The sequence below is a fragment of the Prionailurus viverrinus genome, chromosome B3 (assembly GCF_022837055.1).
Source record: "Prionailurus viverrinus isolate Anna chromosome B3, UM_Priviv_1.0, whole genome shotgun sequence".
Classification (NCBI taxonomy): domain Eukaryota; kingdom Metazoa; phylum Chordata; class Mammalia; order Carnivora; family Felidae; genus Prionailurus; species Prionailurus viverrinus.
In genome coordinates, this window is record NC_062566.1 from 47,469,708 (window position 1) to 47,488,536 (window position 18,829).

Genomic DNA, 18,829 nt, shown 5'->3' on the forward strand with positions numbered 1-18,829 from the left:
TACATTTTAAAATAAAGACTGTAACAAGAGATGAAGAAGGGCATTATATCATAATTAAGGGGTCTATCCACCAAGAAGATGTAACAATTATAAACATTCATGCCCCTAACATGATGCACCTAACTATATAAACCAGTTGATCACAAACATAAAGACACTCATTGATAATAATACCATAATAGTAGGGGACTTCAACATCCCACTTACAGCCTATTTCTTAAATTCCACATATGAGTGAAGTCACATGATATTTATCTTTCGCTGACATATTTCACTTAGCATAATACACTCTAGTTCCATCCATGTTGTTGCAAATGGTTAAGATTTCATTCTTTTTGATCACTGAGTAATATTATAGTGCTTATGTATATATGTATACATACATACCACATCTTTAGACATTCATCTATTGATGGTCATTTAGGCTCTTTCCATACTTTCACTATTGTCATTAACACTGCTATAAACATTGGGGTGCATGTGCCCCCTTTCAATCAGCATTTTTATATCCTTTGGATAAATACCTAGTAGTGCAGTTGCTGGGTTGTAAGGTACTTCTGTTTTTAATTTTTTGAGGAACCTCCACACTGTTTTCCAGAATAGCTGTACCAGTTTGCATTCCCACCAGCAGTGCAAAAGGGTTCCCCTTTCTCTATATCTAGTGTTTCCTGAATTGTTAATTTTAGTCACTCTGACAGGTGTAAGGGGGTATCTCATTGTGGTTTTGATTTGTATTTCCCTGATGATGAGTGATGTTGAACATCTTTTCATATGTCTGCTAGCCATCTGGATGTCTTCTTTGGAAAAGTGTCTATTCATGTCTTTTGCCCATTTCTTTACTAAATTATTTGTTCTTTGGGTGTTGAGTTTGATAAGTTCTTTATAGATTTTGAATACTAACCCTTTATCCGATATGTCATTTGAAAATGTCTTCTCCCATTCCACTGGTTGCCTTTTAGTTTTGTTGATTGCTTCCTTCGCCGTGCAGAAGCTTTTTATCTTGATGAGGTCCCAGTAATTCATTTTTGCTTTTGTTTCCCTTGCCTTGGGAGACATGTCTAGTAAGAAGTTGCTGTGTCTGAGGTCAAAGAGGTTGTTGCCTGCTTTCTCCTTGAGGATTTTGATGGTTTCCTGTCTTATATTTAGGTCTTTCATCCATTTTGAGATTATTTTTGTGTGTGGTGTAAGAAAGTGGTCCATGTTCATTCTTCTACATGTCGCTGTCCAGTTTTCCTAGCACCATTTGCTGAAGAGACTGTCTTTTTTCCATTGGATATTCCTTCCTGCTTTGTCAAAGATTAGTTGGCTGTATGTTTGTGGGTCCATTTCTGGGTTCTCTACTCTGTTCCACTGATCTATGTGCCTGTTTTAGTGCCAGTACCATACTGTCTTGATGATTACAGCTTTGTAATACAGCTTGAAGTCAAGAATTATGATGCCTCCAGCTTTGGCTATTCAATGTCTTTTCTGGTTCCATACAAATTTTAGGATTGTTTGTTCTGTGAAGAATGCTGGTGTTATTTTGATAGGGATTGCATTGAATATGTAGACTGCTTTGGGTAGTATCGACATTTTAATGATACTTGTTATTCCAATCCATGAGCATGGAATGTTTTTCCATTTTTTTTTGTGTCTTCTTCAGTTTCTTTCATGAGCTTTCTATAGTTTTCAGCATATAGATGTTTTACCTCTTGGTTAGGTTTATTCCTAGGTATTTTATGGGTTTTGGTGCAATTGTAAATGGGATCTATTCCTTGATTTCTCTTTCTGCTGCTTCATTTTGGTGTATAGAAATCCCACAGATTTCCATATGTTGATTTTTAAACATATTTTCTAATTTATGAAAATTTATGACAAGTAGATATTACATTATAAACTATGTAAACTAGAGGCATAAACTATTGGAGTTTGAATTTTTAAGCACCCACCCTGGATATGTTATTGTTTGAGAGATTCAGGAAGCCTTATGGATCAGGAAGGGCCATGTGGAGACTTTTTCTAAGCCAAATTCAGGCAATGTGAACATTTACCCACTCTAACCTGACCTCAAGGGCTTTGGTGGCCTTTGAAAGTTTTGTAGTCAGACAAATCTTATTTTCTACCATATTAATGCTGATTTAGGATAGTATTTTGGTTTGAACCCAAAGGACAACACTGAGCTTTTTTCCTCCTGATGGCTTTTTTTTCCTCCTAAGGCAGAGTGAACCTTAAGCCTGGTCTTCTTAGACCTGTGTGTGTATTAACTTCAGACATTGCAGGGAATGACTGGTCACCTGTGGCTAGAGGGAACTGGCAGAAGAATACAGAGTGATCAGTGACAAGTTAGAAATCAAGGCAGTGGGATAGCCTGGCTCTTTCCAGCAAGTGACATATTCCCAGCTTCCGAAGTTTTATATGATAGAGTTTCTGTAATAAACAGAAACAGAATCTGTTTTTAGAAGATTGCTTTTTTAGTGCCTTCATTATTCATTCTTAGAAAAAGAGGAAAACTCCTTGGTCTTAGATGCTGTCTGCTTTTGCTTCTTTGGCAATAATTAAATCCTTTCTCTGCACAGGTAGAATATAAATGTGAAGGTTTTCTTGAGAAGAACAGAGATACCGTATATGATATGCTGGTTGAAATCTTGAGAGCAAGCAAGGTTTGTAAGGTCCTATGATGGTAATTAATGTTATTCATTATATAACTTGAAATGGATCTATATGTGTATCAGGAAAGAGTAAGAAGTGTGTGGTTATGTGTACTGTCTTGAAGTGGCAAACTGTAGCTCATGCTTAGAAAAAATAACTATTTTGGAATTGGGACTCAAACATGTACCAAGCTTCTGACAGCTTGCAGACAAATCTCCACTAGGTGCAATATCAGAAATCAAATATGCAGATGCCAGAGAGGAAGGATAGCTACTATAACCAGTTAAAAGACCACAGTTTACATTTTATTCATTCTTTCACAAATATGTATATAGCACCTACCATGTGCCAAGCACTGGCCCTAGATTCTGGTTATAGCAGTGAGCAAGGCAGCCAGGATGCATGCCCTCATGAAGCTCACTATTCTAGAGGGAATGACATACCCTAACTACATAAGTAGCAATGGCACGTAGTGCTAAGCACATGAAAGAAACCAGGGCAAGACAGAGAGAGGGTGACCTGGGAAGGGAGTGCTGGCTCAGATGTGCAGGCTCCTCGAATCCACAGTTCTATGTGAGGAGTAGGGTCACCAAAGGAATGACTTCTGGGTTTTCCTTTTCCCCTTTGAACATTTCCTTATTAATAGTTGAGACTAAGAATATTCCATACACAAGCCTTCATTTTGTGAACAGTTTAGATCATATTTATTTTTCTTCTTTTGAAAGATCCCTAAGCCTTTGTTCATATTCAAGTATTTTGATAGTTTTCCACATAAGCATGAACACTTCCACTAACAATCATATAGAAGTCGCAGGCATGACAACTTCAGTTATTAAACCGATTTATGATAGAGAATTCAATGTGGAAATGGCCTGCATCTTGTGTACAAAATTAGTTCATTTAATTCACCAATTGCTTACTCATCCCCAAGCATACCCTGGGGTCCAGTCTGGAAGGTGAATGCAGATCACATCAAAGCACAGATGGGTCTCTCTGCTGAGCACGAAAGCTCTCAGAGGCGTGGGAAGTACAGATCCACGGGTTTTGCAGCTGGAGCATACAAGGATATATTAGGCAGTGATTCTCCCCCAAAGGAGATTGTCAGTGTTTGATTTAAAAGAAAAAAAAATGAGTTTTGCTCTAAGAAGTTAAGACATTTAAAGAAGTCATTGATGCATGGTAGAAAGTAATGAATATCTTAGAAGTCACTCATATGTGAAAGATTTTTTTTTTATGTAGAAGAAATTGAAATTAATTTGAATCAGGGCACAATTTTTTTTTACCTTTGTTTTAAATTTAATCGAAGCGAGTGAATGGGGTAGAGCTAGAAAATATTTTAATAGAAACTTGAGTAATGGGTAGAGTTTGGATTTACAGGGATGCGAATATGAGGTAGGAGGGAGGAGAGTCCAGGTGTTGAAACAGCATGAGCTGAGGTAGGGCTAGTAAATGTCTCCACTGTGTAAATGTCCATACAGACATTTAATATATATCTAATATATATATATGGAATATAAATATGACATATAGACATTTGCATGGATTGCCTCTCTGCTTAGATTCCTGGAAAGAAGTTATGCGTCATCCAGGGGGAGGAGTGTCCTCTTGTGGGATTCAGATTAGGCTGTAGAGATTGGTGGAGACCGCTAAACTCATTTTACATGGGGTTCTTATGACCATTTATGAGGTTTGTATCACCTGCTGACTATGAGTGAACACCTTTGGACATTGAAATCCCCTCTGTTCCTTCCAGTTTCATCTCTGTGCCAGCTTTTTTCAAGAAAATCCAGTTCCTCCTTCCCCTTTCGGTTCAGCGATAACATTTAAATCTGCAAAGCCAGTCATCAAGCCAAACAACAAGCAGTTCCGGACCACAGTGGGGAGCAAGGTACACAGAAAGTACCTGAGGATGGGGCCAGGCCCCACAGGGAGCCAGGCAGTGGTGGGGCCCACATTCCAGGCCTGGACATGGGCACTGACCTGGTTCACATCTAGTATATACGTAAATGCAAAGAAAAGTCACAGCTCATTGTCATCATCCCTCAGCCTTCAAGGCCGCACAGGCCTGAGAAAACCACGTGCCCAATAACATGATTTACTAAGTTCTTGCTATTTGGGAGAATTGGTTAGAGCAGAATTCTGTCCAGAACATAGGACATGCTAATACTCACAGTCACAGACTAAAACCTTTCATAATAGATGTTAATGCATGAAGCTAACTCTTTTTCTTAATTTACTAAGGTTGGCCCTTTTGTTTTCCTTGATATGAGTATCAAATTTCAGCATATTTTTTCTCTGACCTTGTTTCCTAGTTCCGCAGCTCTCTGTACTTGCTCATGGAAACCCTCAATGCAACCACACCCCACTATGTCCGATGCATCAAGCCAAATGATGAAAAATTACCCTTCGAGTAAGTGCTTTTATGCAGGAGAGGGAAAACACTGAGGCCATTTCTGTCACAATGTTGGAGAATTTGCTTATGATTCTCTTGAACTTTAGTGTTTCTGGTTTTTTGTTTTGTTTTTTGGCTAAGTACAGTATACTTTAGTGATGGGACATGATAAGGTAGGGCTTCCCAAGCCCCTCCCTTCCTCTGCGGGCTCTGGGATGGAAATTGTGTAGGTTGGGAGATTCTCAGTGTGTTTGGGGATGAGTTGAGGCAAGGACTCCCCACCAGCTGAAGGTCTTTCTCTTCTTCCTGCATTTTCTGGGGTTGGTGATCCAGAGGGCTCTTACTCCTTGGAAGTGACGTGCACCATAAGGTCTTCCACCCAATTGCTATAACCAAATTCATTGTCATATCAGAAAATGAGCTTGACAAAGTGGTCATTGAGAACAATGTCAACCCCAGCATCAAAGGTGAAAGAATGGGTGTAACTGTTAAAGTTGGAAAGACAACCTGGTCGTCAATGAAGTCCAGGATGCCCTTGAGGGGGCCCTCTGATGCCTGTTTCACCACCTTTTTGGTGTCAGCATATTTGGCACCTTTCTCCAGGCAGCAGGTCATATCCACAACGGACACAATGGAGATGGAGCATGGAAGGCTGTGCCAGTGAGCTGCCCACTCAGCTCAGGGATGACCTTGCCCACAGCTTTGGCAGCACCAGTAGAAGCAGAAATGATATTCTGGGCAGCCCCTCGGCAATCATGCCACAGCTTCCCGAAGGGGACATCCACCATCTTCTGGGTGTCATGGACTATGGTCATGAGTCCCTCCATGATGCCAAAGTTGTCATGGATAACCTTGGCCAGAGGGGCCAAGCATTTGGTGGTGCAGGAGGCATTGCTGACAATCTTGAGGGAGTTGTCATACTTTTCGTGGTTCATGCCTATCACAAACATGGGCATCAGCAGGAGGGGCAGAGATGATGACCCTCTTGGCCCCACCCTTCATGTGAGCCCCAGTCTTCTCCATGGTAATGAAGACCCCAATGGACTCCACAGCATACTCAGCACCAGCATTGCCCCATTTGATTTTGGTGGAGTCTTGCTGCTACAAGATGGAGATGGGCTTTCCATTGATGACAACTTTCCCATTCTCAGCCTTGACTGTGCCATGAAATTTGCTGTGGGTGGAATCATACTGGAACATGTAGACCATGTAGTTGAGGTCAGTGAAGAGGTCATTGATGACAACCATATCCACTTTGCCAGGGTTAAAAGCAGCCCTGGTGACCAGGTGTCCAATACTGCCAAATCCATTTACTCCAACCTTCACCATCGTATCTCAGGGACACAGCTGGAAGTTCAGCAGAAGATGCTGCTTTTGAATGAGGAGGAGCAGAGAGCCTGTTGCTGTTTTTTTAATGATTCAGAGCAGTCCCATCCTTTACATATACTGTTAACTAGCACAAGCTCTCTGTTATGGCTAAACCACCTTGTCTCCAGGGTGAAGCAAAGGGGATAGATTTGAAAGAATAGTCTACTACTGAAGTTGATGCAGCAGAGAAAGCCAGAACGTCTCCTTGATTATAAGAAGAATTTGTATATGGCATGGTGACTACAGTTAATAATATTGTGCTGCATGTTTGAAAGTTGCTAAGAGAATAGATCTTAAGAGTCCTTGTCACAAGAAAAAAAAACTGCTGTAACTATGTGCCATGATGAATGTGATCTAGACTTCTTTTGATTGTTTCGCAATATATTACAAATGCCGAGTCATTATGCTGTGCACCTGACACTACTAGAATGCTGCATGTCAGTTATACCTCAATAAGAAAGAAAAGAATTTGTTTTTTGAAAGAAATTCTGTAGAGGAACAGAGGTTTCTTCCTCAAATATGGCATGAGATATTAGACTTGTTCTCTGGGGCCCCCCAGGAAAACCCCAGACCTAGGAGTGGACATTGTAGAGTCTCTTTTAACTGACTAGACCTAAGATGTGTCTGAGGGGCATGCACTGTCCATGGAGGTGGTGTATGTGTCCGTGGGCCACCAAAGGGTCCGACCTCAGCCAGAGGGTACCCTGTAAAGGGAATTCAAACAGCAAATGGGCATTTGAATGCAGTGAGTGGAAATATTTCTTTCACACTGGTTGTCATTTGAAGCTGAACCAAAGGCTACTTCCCCCACAAGACCTTTTCCATTTCCACCATCATAATCCAGCACTCCTTTCTCTGTGACCTCAGTACAGCTTCCTGAACTCTCACAGAGTTGCTGTTTTCATTTGTCCTCTGGCAGGTGTCCATTAAGTAGCTGCTGGGTACCCTGCATGGGGATCACAGAGGCAGACCCCGCTCCTCAGGGCTCACAGTCCAGGCAGGTCTGCTGTACTGCTCATGGGCATATTTGTCCATCATGACAGCTTAACACATATTGAAATCTTCTTCTTTAAGATTCGACTCTAAAAGGATTGTTCAGCAGCTGCGAGCCTGTGGCGTTTTAGAAACAATTCGCATTAGTGCGCAGAGCTACCCTTCCAGGTGGGTTGTCTCTCCTTGTTTTGGGGGGAAAATGCCGACCTTCAGGTCTGCTGAGAACCGAGGGAGAGGCTGCCATGTTTTTTGTCAGGTACTTGCATAAGATGCCCCAAGATATTCCCACTCTTCCCTGGGAAGGCCAGAGGGGGCCCCTGGCGGCCATGTGCCGGTCAGGGGCCACCATCATCCCATCACCTGTTTTCACTGCTAGTGAACATCACCTCCTGCCTCCCCACTGCTCCTGAGAGGAGGAGATGGAGGGGGAGGAGAGCATAATCATCAGAGTAGAGTATTGGCAAAAAAACCACTCCTGGTCCGCTGTGTTCAGGGTGAGGTCAAAGGTCAAAGTTCAGAACAGACTCCCATCTACCCCCACTGCCACCCCAGCAGCAGTGGGATCCACAGACATGCCGTGTTTCCTCACAGCCACACCTCCTCAGATCTTCTTTGACTTTGCAGGTGGACATACATTGAGTTCTACAGTCGCTATGGTGTGCTCATGACCAAGCAGGAGCTTTCGTTCAGTGATAAAAAGGAGGTGTGCAAGGTGGTTTTACACAGGCTCATCCAGGTCAGTCTTGCTCAGCTCCTGGAATCATGGGCTCTTACCCAGATGCCCATCTCCCAAATGTGTTTCCCTACCCACCTGTCCCATGACTGTGTTGTCATGAATGCCAAAGATGAAAGAAAATATGCCCAAGCATTTGAGTGCTAAGGAGATCAGAGCAGACACACTCACAGGGGCATCATCTCCTGAGAGTAGGAGTCACCATTACAGACCCAGGCTTGAACCCTGACCTCCCCCAGAGTCCTCCTATCATACTCTGACCTCCCACAATTTAAGGAACTTCGATGGGCCTGGCTTATATTACACAGTCAACTGAGCCTGCCACTACACCAGGAGGTTCCCAAACATGGCAGTCCGTGTGGACTTAGGTCATTGCTCTGGCAGTGAGTTTGATAGAAAAGAAGTGGGGACAGAGTCACTGTGGCCAGGAAAGGAGGTGGTGAAGACAAACCAAAATAAAGACAGAAACCGGACCTTTCCAGGCTCTGCTCTATTGTAGAAACCACATATGAGAAGCCGAAGCTCCCCAATGGCCTAAGAATCACCAAGCATGCACACAGCCCTCCTACCCCACAGACAGACGCAGACCCCTGAACCTCAAGCTCGTTTCTTCACCCAGTGGCTTTAAACAAGTCACAGTATAAATTTCTAGGTCATAATCAGAAGTTTTCTGCCTTGGGGCACCTGGGTGGCTCAGTCAGTTGAGCATCCAACTTTGGCTCAGGTCATGATCTCACAGTTCACAAGTTTGAGCCCCGTGTTGGGCTCTGTGCTGACAGCTCAGAGCCTGGAACCTGCTTCGGATTCTGTGTCTCCTCTCTCTGCCCCTCCTCCCACCTCTCTCTCTCTCTCTCTCTTTCTCTCTCTCTCAAAAATAAATATACATTAAAAAATTTTTTTAACAAAAAGAATCTTTTTGCTTTATGTCAAGGAACAGGTGTGTCAAAAATAACAATATTTTGGCACCTTGGAATCTCTTAAACATCTTTTCCAAATACTATAAACTCTGAAGGATTTATTTGTGATTCTATCATTTTTCTCTTCCAGGATTCTAATCAGTACCAGTTTGGTAAAACTAAAATTTTCTTCAGAGCAGGACAAGTGGCTTATTTAGAGAAACTCCGATTGGATAAGCTCAGGCAGAGTTGTGTTGTGATACAAAAGCACATCCGTGGCTGGCTCCAGAGAAAAAAGTTTCTCCGAGAAAGACAAGCTGTCCTGACAATCCAGCAGTACTTCCGGGGTCAGCAAACTGTGAGGTATGGCCAGAGCCAAGGAAGAGGTGTGGAATTGTGTGGCCCACTCTCCTAACTGTTCATCGCTGGGGGAGGGACCTGTCAAGGACAAATGGCCTTTCTCCTGGGGGGTGCAGATGTGTGTGGGTGTCCTCCTGGGGCCAGCCGTGAGTCTACCTACCTTAGGGCAAGTAGTCCTGACTCCTCCTACTGTTCCCATGGCAGCGGTGACAACTAGGACCCTGAAGAGAGGAAGCTTCAATCAGGGTTTTGCTGAAGCGAATCAGAATCCCCAGTGAGACCAGGAAGAGGGACTGGGCCCTTTTTCTGTGGGAATTGAAAATGCCTAGGACAGGGCCCTAGGGAAGTCCCTAAGTAAATGCCATGAGTAACCACTGACCAGCCTCCCTGCAGTTGGGGAGGGGGCAGGCCGTGCCTTGGGGGATCCATGGCAAGGCTCTGCCAGCAAACCCAGAGCCCTCTCCCAAGGGATGGCTGAGTGGAGGGCAGGTCCACCAATCCCAGCCCTCACTGAGTGCTCCCACGAGGCTGTGCCGGGCTGGCCTGTGAGATGGCATTCTTCCCAGATAACAGTGTGTGCTTGCCTGTGTCTGTGCTGCCTCCTTCCTTGGCACACTGTGAGGATAGTTGAGAAGGCAAGTATTTAAGAGTCAGACCGTGTCACTGAACCTCACCTCTTCCTGAACTTGAGGCCTGACCTCCAGCAGCATCTGGGCCTGTTTATGTGATTGGCACACCACGGCCTCGGCACACTCCAAACTAGACTCACCATCGCACCTCAGGTGACCATCTTACATACACAGCCAGGCTTTCTCTCCCCTGCCCTGGGTCAGTCAATAGAAGCAGTCTCCAGTGCAGGAAAGCCCAGGGTTCTCTTCTTCCCCAACTCATGCTCCCTTTCTGTTTAGGAATCACCAAAGCCTGACAGCTCTACCCCTGCTTACTTCTTGTGTCTGTCCTATCATTCCATTCCCACACCCTGGCCCTAGATTTGACCTTCACCACCACTTGCTTTATGGTCCTACAACACAGCCTCTACCTGCTGTGTGTCTTCCTGAAGCAGGGCCTGATGGAGCCACTGTCCTCCTCTTGCCTTTAATGCCTCCTGTGACCCCTATTTCTTACATTCAGTCTCTGACATGAGTGTTCAAGGCCCCCCATGGCCTAGATACATTCATAAGAATGGAAGCTCTGGGAGAACCAGGGTCATACTTTCGCACACCATAGTAGGTATTCAGTAAATATATTTTTAAATAACGGGATGCCTCAGTGGCTCAGTTGGTTAAGCGTCCAACTCTTGATTTCGGTCAGGTCATGATCTCACAGTTGTGGGTTCAAGCCCCACGTCAGGCTCTGTCCTGACAGCGAGGAGCCTGCTTGGGGTTCTCTGTCTCTCTCTCACTCTCTGCCCCTCTCGTGCTCATTCTCTGTCTCAAAATAAATAAATAAGCTTAAATAGCAAATGGTTTCTATTTTTCTGACCTCACTGGGTAATTTTCTTCATGTATCTTATTTTCTAGCAATTTCAGAGAGATTCTCTTTTTCTGAATATTTCAGGCATGGCTAGGCCTCCATGTGTTCACTGATCCTTAGCCTGAAATGCCTTTTCCAACCTTCACTGTCTACAGAAATCCCACCTCTCCATCAAGGGCAGGCTTACAAGCCAAATGATAGTTCTGTACAATCTCTTTTACAGATCTTTTAGTAGTTATTTTATGTTTCCTCTTGTCCCACTTGGCCATTTGTAAGTCTGTCTGCTACATGAGGTTGTGAACTATGAAGGTAAGAACTTTGTTCTTCACTTCTAGTCCTCTAGACAGGAGTTGACAAACTTTTTCTGTTAAATCCACAACTACTTCAGGCTTTAGGGGCCTTGCAGTTCCTCTCAACTATTCAAGTCTGCCGTTATTAGCCATGAATGATATACAAATAATAGGTGTGGTTGCATTGCCATAACACTTGGCAATAGCAGCAGGTGGAAGGCTGCAGAGTTGGTCCCCAGGCTATAATTTGCCCTGATCTAGAGCCTCTAGCGTGATTTCCCACAAGGATGGAAAGCCCGGTTTTGTTTCCACATATGTGAGTGATGATGGATGGATCCACCTGCATGTGAAGAATGTGACAGTTGCCACATCGTTCCTCTGGCCTAGAGCAGGTCCACACTCAGATCAGGGTGAAAAGGAGACGTGATGAGACTGATTTCCAGTGGGTGTTAGAGTAAATGAGTTGTAGAGTTTAATGGGTAGATTTGCAAGGCATTTGAATATTCTTCAGTAAAAAAAAACAAAAACCAAACTGCTGGAGCACATGGGTAGCTCAGTGGATTAAGTGTTTGTTCATTTTGGCTCAGATCATGAGCTCATGACGTGAGTTCAATCCCCACATCGGGCTCTGTGCATAGTGCAGAGCCTGCTTAGAATTCTGTCTCTCCCTCTCTCTCTGCCCCTCCCCCTGCTTTCTCCCTCGCTCTCTCTCAAAATAGATATTTTTTTTAAATGCTATGCAAGCATGTTGCTCTACAGTAGAAGTCCGTGCTCTGTGGATAACAGATATACTCTGCATTCTTTTTAACCAAGGAAAGCTGTTACCGCAACAGCCTTAAAAGAAGCATGGGCAGCCATAATCATTCAGAAGTACTGTCGTGGATATCTTGTCCGCAGTCTCTACCAGCTGATTCGCATGGCCACCATCACCATCCAGGCCTACACCCGAGGACTCTTGGCGAGGAGGAAGTATCGGAAGGTGCAGCTGAGATCCCGTGCTTTCTTAGGGCATGAATTTCCCAGGGCTCAGGTTATTTTTCACCAATCATAGTGAGATCTCTTTTTCTGCGTGAAGACCTTCATAGAGAGCAGGGAGTTCTGGTATATGAGTGTCTGTTCACACATGTCTGCTATAGGTGGGGTTTGGTTATTGTTTCAGTGGTCTAGGTATAATAGGGTTCTGTGGGTTGATTACAGGAAATTTGTCTTTTGCATTGTGAAAATATTTTCGTAGTTGCATCACTCAACATTGGAGGAGTTGTGAGAGAAACACTGGAGAGCCAATTTATGTTTCCTAATATCTTGTTTCAAAGATGCTGGAGGAGCACAAGGCTGTGATCCTTCAGAAATATGCACGGGCGTGGCTGGCCAGGCGCAGATTCCAGAGTATCCGACGATTTGTGCTCAACATTCAGCTTACTTACAGGGTCCAGCGTTTGCAGAAAAAGTTAGAAGATCAGGTAAGTGTTTGTAAATGTATCTTTCATACGTACTTTTTCTAACAAATTTATTTTATCCTGGGCCAATTCCTCAGCTAATGCTGTTAAAATTTATGCCTGTGTTAGGAGGTTCAAATAGTTTATGTGGACCACCTGCTCTAGAAAACAGAAGTACACTGTAAAGGGCTGTTACATGTGGTTGTATAGGTTGTACACTGCACAAGGGCCGCTGCCCAACAGTGCAAGTGCAGCTGAAATCCAGCCTTACTTTGATTTTGCCAACCCATGTGTCCAAAGCTGTGCTGCCTCGAGGCAGGGGTGCCTTTTTTTAATCTGCACAAAGATGCTGTCTGCATGCCAAGCCATGCTCCCTCAGGGCTGTGTTGTCTCACAGGAGTTGGCACTTTCTAATTTGCTCAAAGGTCTATATGGTCTAACTGCAGCCCTGCCTCGTTTGGGGAGATTCCTCATACCATTCTCACTGGTAGGAAATAAAATCCTCATGTTCTTAGCCAGTGGAGAAGGACTGTGGAATATGCAGTGTCCAGATCTATAAAACTCACCCCTTGGTCTGCCCGTCTCAAATAATCCCGAGATTCTCCTAAGGTAAACTTGAAACTTAGCCATGAACGATGCTATAGGGGTCCTTAGTGAAGGGATGAGTGTGTAAACAGCTTGAGGTTTTGATGCAGCTTTCATCGTTGTGCTGTGGGGTGACAGGCCTGCATGTTACATGGGTCGTGCAGAACAGCAAAATGCTGCTGTGACAGCTAGGAGCAGGGCCCCTGCAAGTCCCCATGCTGCCCGGACTCCATTCTAGGTGTATTCATTTGCTAGGACTGCCATCACAGAGGCTAGAAGTCCAAGGTCAGGGTATTGGTATAGTTGGTTTCTGCTGAGTTGTCTCTCCTTGGCTTGCAGATAGCATCCTTCTCCCTTTGTCTTCACACCGGCTTCCCTCTGTGTGTCTGTGTCCTAATCTCTTCCTAAAAGGACACCAGTCATGCTAGAATCAGGCCCACCCATATGACCTCATTTTACCTTAATTTTGTCTTTAAAGACCCTATCTCTAAATATAGTCACGTTCCGAAGTGCTGAGTATTAGGCTGCAATGTGTGAACAGTTGTGGGGCGAGCGGGCAGCAGGGGACACAATTCATCCTACAGCATTAGGGTTGTCTTGGAGCTCCAGGAATGGGCTGATCCCACACTAAATGCACCATCAGCTCAGGAAGTTTACCTGAGAAGATCGGCCTTGCTGTTTTCACTGGGATGAAGATGGTCACACATGCCATCATAGTGATACATGTCATGGATTTAGATGCCACATCAGAGATTGTGAGAAACCAATGGAACAGCTTCTTCATTTTGGATAAATCCCTAAACATCTCCTGTTTTTTTCCTCTAGAACAAAGAGAACCATGGGCTGGTGGAGAAAGTGACCAGCCTGGCTGCTCTTCGAGCCGGTGACATGGAGAAGATTCAGAAACTGGAATCAGAACTGGACAGGGCAGCTACCCACAGGCACAATTATGAGGAGAAGGGGAGGAAATACAAGGCTGCCATGGAAGAGGTCTGTGCCGGGTGCGATTATGGAAATATATACGAGTCTTTCCGTGCAAAAGGTCACAGCGCAGCATTTTCCAACAAAGCAGATTTCTGCAGAACAGATCAGATTTGCTGTTGGCTTCCACTACCAAAGGATGGCTAGCTTTTAGGAGAAGGGAGATCAGAGTCCTAGAGTCTGGGTGAAGAGGAGGAGGCTCCTACTTCAAGAAGCAAAACATAAAGTTTCCTCTTTTTTTCACTATTATGAAGTGATGAAAGCCCCTTTAAAGAGAAGGAGCCCTGGCTAGATGCTTCCCTCTCTTCCAGGATGATGTCGGTCCCTGTCGCTTTCCCATCTGGTATGTGTCCTGGCATATGCCTTCCCCAAAATAGCAATGAAAAGCTTGGAGCAGGTTTTCGTGTCTGTAGTGCAATAAAACGAGCAGTAGCTAGAAGTCGGACGTCCCAGGTTCAAATCTTGTCTTCGCTGGCGTCTGGCTGAGCATCCTTGGGCAAGTCCCTTACACCCTCTCTGAACTTTAGTTCCCTCATATGTAAAATGGGAATAACAACAAGGGACTGCCAGAGTTGTTGAAATGATACAATTGCCAGATGAAATAATTTAGCCAAGTGCCTACCATAGAGCCCTGCGCAAGTGTGAGCTACTGTTTTCTAAAGAGGTAGTATTTATTACCCTCCATTCTCATACTTTCTCAAGTTCTACAGCATCCAGGTTTGTGGCAGCCTGGAGCCCCAGGGCACCTTCCCCGTGGTCCAGCGCCCAGCTGATGCCGTTGCCCACGCTGCCGGTCACCAACCTTCAGCACCAAGTGGCCCCAGCTGTCAGCCCAGCAGATATTTTACCAGGAGAAGCTAAAATAATAGAGTTCCTGTCATGATCACACATCCTTACTGCGTAATAACACTCTCAAAGTGTGGATTCACTTTATATATAAATTATTTCTATCATATTAAATACATAAATACCTTGGCTATCTAGAAGCTTCAAGAAAAGGATGGAGGTGCTTTCTTGACTTTGAGGAGACCTTGGATTTGGCTCTTTTTCCTTGATTTCAGCCATTGCTGGGTCAGGTTGAGAGCCAGTGCCTGAAGTCACATGGAGCTCTTGCACGTGAGTGGAGTAGAGACAGCATCTTGCATTGGGCTGGTGCTGGCTGTTCTCTATGGATAGGAGCTGAGCTGGATAGATGGATGGATAAATAAATAAAAATACAGGTTTTCACCAAGAAAGGCTGTGGTGACAAAACTGGAAGTGAGGTTTTCAAAAAAGCTTTTTTTCTTCTCTTCGCTAGAAATTGGCAAAGCTTCAGAAGCTTAATTCAGAACTGGAAATACAAAAAGAGCAAACAGAGCTGCAGCTTCGAGAGAAGACTGAAGAGTTGAAAGGTAAAGCCCAAGGCGGCTCGATGCGAACATTCATGTGCTCACCTGTCTAGTCATTAGGGAAATAACTACTGGGTATGAACGGAGTTTTAGGCAGAACCAGGAATCTGCAATGTATACCCAGGGAAATGAGGGTATTTTTTGCCTCACAGGGAATAACTATATTTAAGTTGTGGTAACTTTACCCTACAGAGGCATCTGTTTTATTTCCATCTTTTGTCAGACAGCACGATAATCCCTGTCTCAGAACCGTCTGGGCCATTTGCAAAATACAGATGGCTGGGCCATAAGCCTGGAGCTTTTCCATCAGAAGATGGGGGCCGGGGGTGGGGGGGACAGTGTCTGTGTGTATGCATGGGTGTGTCTGTGAGTGGTGGTGGCTGGGGTAGTTCAGGCATCTATCTATATTTTTAAAAACCTTTGTGGTGATCCAGATGCACAGTCAGGGTGATGCTGGAGCAGTGTTGTTGCTGGCCGAGGATCTGTAGTCAGATTTCAAATCTGTCCAAATGACTTGGTCTCAGTGGCACCCCCTCCTCTGCTTACTGCCCCGGCTCTGAGTGAAGGGCCCTGCTAAGCACTTGAGCCACATCACCCCCAGGCTGTCAGAGTCAGACCCTTGGAACCAGCGGTATCCCTTTCATTCAGGGATGTGGAGCAGCTTAGCTCTGTCCATCCATAGCTTTCCAACTCAAAATCTGATTGCAAGCTCTTGCTAAATCCCAATAGGAACAGGAACCTGGGGGCTCCTGACCAGATGGTTTAAATGACCACACCCATTTAAGAGGATTGTTTCTGTAAGCTCTGACAGGGCAGCAGGGGAGTGGGAGTTCAGGCCTGGGGGCCCAGCACACACCTCAGGCCCAGCAGGCCGTGGATACACCAGGCCGGAGGAGCACAGGTGCCCTGGGGGTTCAGGCCTGGGAGAGACAGATGTCAGGAGGAGGAAATAAACATCCTGAGTCCTGGCCAGCAGAGCAGGAAGGGCTGTTCAGATGACGCCCAGGATGGGAGTGACCTCCTGCTACAGGTACTGCACATCCTCCACCCTGCCTCTGAGGACTGATGATGTGGGCATTGACTGACACACGAGGTCAGAGTTCTCTGAGGAAACCTTGGACCTGAATTAGGGAAGAGCTTGTCCACCTCCACCTCCTTTATCACAGTACACTGCTCCTGGGTATATTTGCTCTTTCTTCTAACATTAGGTGGATTTTCCCACAAGAAAATTTAAATTCCCACAAATGCATCCTGAAAGTTACATAGTTGATAGCATTGATCTGTTTGGGTCCATAATTTTATATATCCTTCTAAAAAGTGCTTGAAAACTTTCAGTCCCAGTGTTTATAAACCGCTTATGCTCTGAGTGTCCCTAAACATGGCAAACAATGTTTTGTGAAAAGCACCAGCCTTCGATTACCCTGTGACCTATTTATTACTAAGGGTTGTTATCGAATGTTTCCCCTTTTTGAGGTTCCAATGTGGACATCAGCCCCTTGCTCCCAGGGAGAAAATCACATTTGGGCAGCTCTTTCACCCCCTGGCAAATGGCCTAAGATGTAAGCACCAGAACTGAAACCAATTCTGTGAGTGAACGAAAATTAAAATTATATCAAATATGCTGGCTTCTAAATTAAAGCTTAAGCATTTTTCTAGTATTTTCTGGCTGACTCGTGACATTCTGTCGCAGTTATTTTGATTCAGGGACATTTGATACCTCATTTAACAAACTATTAAACTATTGGCTTTTTTTTTAAACCAGTAATTCAGGGTAGTTATCATCACCTCATCTCTGGGCTCCCCTCTGGGGCAGAATTCAGAAATGGGCAGAATTCAAGGATGAGGTGTCAGCTATATACAAATAGAGATATCAGGCTTAATGGACTCCTCCCGTTTTGAAGGGCACCTGTTTGGTGTGGATATGCTGGGAATACAGGCCTGTCACAGCTTCAGAATATCCAGAACCCCAGTGAATGATAGCCTGGCTTTCCAGTGTCCCCTCAACCTATGCTTTGTTGTTAGAGACTCTTGTACTGAATGCAACAGGAGATTTGTTATACTTCCTCTTCCCCAGATAAAGACAGACGCTTCATTATTCTCTTGGTTGTCATGAATGAGTGGTTCTGAGCCAAGAGAACCACTATGGTTCCCCTCTCCCCATCAGGGGACATATGGCCCTGTCTGACAGTTTTGGTTGTCACAACTGGAGCAGAGGTGCCGCTGGCTTCTAAATTGACCATTTTCTTCCCAAAGGAAGAAATCCAAAAGGGTTTCCATGTAGTTTTCATAATGTATATTGTCTCAAAGCCAATATGCCTTTTCAAATCAAACAAATGATCCTCAGACCAAAAAAAGTGCTATAAATGAAACTATTCACACATTCCAACAGAACCAATTTGTCAGAATGATTATCCCCCGCCCTTGTCTGTATTTCTGATTTATAAATTATAAAAGTGACAGTTACCCTCTCAAGTCCTACTAGTCATCAATATCCCATGACTGTTCTCACATTCTCACTTTCTTAAACATGACATGAAACCATGGAAGCGTTGGTTTGCAGATATATTTCAAAGAGCATTCTCTTTTCACAGAAAAAATGGACAACCTCACCAAGCAGCTCTTTGATGATGTGCAAAAAGAAGAGCGACAAAGAATGTATGAAACCTAGTTTGCCTTAAAGTTACTGCCTCCTTCTCTCTCTTTCTACTGTTTTATACTTTGCTTCTCAGCTTGCAGCTAGCAGGTCACAGATACAGGATGGGGGGCGGTGAATCTTTTAGGAAGTGAGAGAGTCAGACGTGTGAGAGCCACATCCCAGTGTGTGCTTTTCAGACACTGCACAGGGTCTGCAGCTGTGGGCAGTGGACCACCATGAAGTTCTCACTTTCCCATCATTGCTAAGACAGGAGTTCAGAGACTGCCACCCCTTTCAACTTCCATCAAGTCCAAGAAGTAAAATTACTGCCCAGGAAACCAACTTCCTCCCTCCCCTGTCTGTTGTGTCTGTTAACTTGACTCTTGTCCTAGATGATAAGGGATGGAACGCACCTCACAACAGTTAAGGCAGGTCCCCATGACCTTGTACGGTACCAGTCCCACCTTCCCTATCTCAATACCAAACCCTTTGTTCATTTCTAAAGACTGCAGTCTGCACTCCCTTCTCTTAGAGTCAACTCAAAGGTTTTAGAGTTCAAAGTAGGGATGCGTGGCAGGGTGCTGGGGAGAAACAAAATATTCCTGGCATCTTTCTCTTCAGGGCTACAAGGCTCAGGCTGCCTGGGGTGATAGGATATATATATATAACTT

General features: G+C 44.5%; 1 protein-coding gene and 1 pseudogene across 3 annotated transcripts in view; one reads left to right on the forward strand and one right to left on the reverse strand.

Moving 5' to 3' along the window:
- The window catches only part of MYO5C (myosin VC), a 104,295-nt gene that overhangs the window by 46,363 nt on the left and 39,103 nt on the right, over positions 1–18,829 (forward strand). For all 3 annotated transcript variants that reach the window (XM_047862143.1, XM_047862145.1, XM_047862144.1), the window contains exons 14-24: positions 2,556–2,639; positions 4,382–4,516; positions 4,941–5,038; positions 7,463–7,549; positions 8,006–8,117; positions 9,162–9,373; positions 11,947–12,112; positions 12,447–12,593; positions 13,980–14,144; positions 15,433–15,526; positions 18,115–18,178. In XM_047862143.1, coding sequence (XP_047718099.1) covers positions 2,556–2,639; positions 4,382–4,516; positions 4,941–5,038; positions 7,463–7,549; positions 8,006–8,117; positions 9,162–9,373; positions 11,947–12,112; positions 12,447–12,593; positions 13,980–14,144; positions 15,433–15,526; positions 18,115–18,178 — 1,364 coding nt within the window. The remainder of the gene's footprint in view (positions 1–2,555; positions 2,640–4,381; positions 4,517–4,940; positions 5,039–7,462; positions 7,550–8,005; positions 8,118–9,161; positions 9,374–11,946; positions 12,113–12,446; positions 12,594–13,979; positions 14,145–15,432; positions 15,527–18,114; positions 18,179–18,829) is intronic.
- On the reverse strand, positions 5,361–6,349 carry LOC125167680 (glyceraldehyde-3-phosphate dehydrogenase-like; annotated as a pseudogene).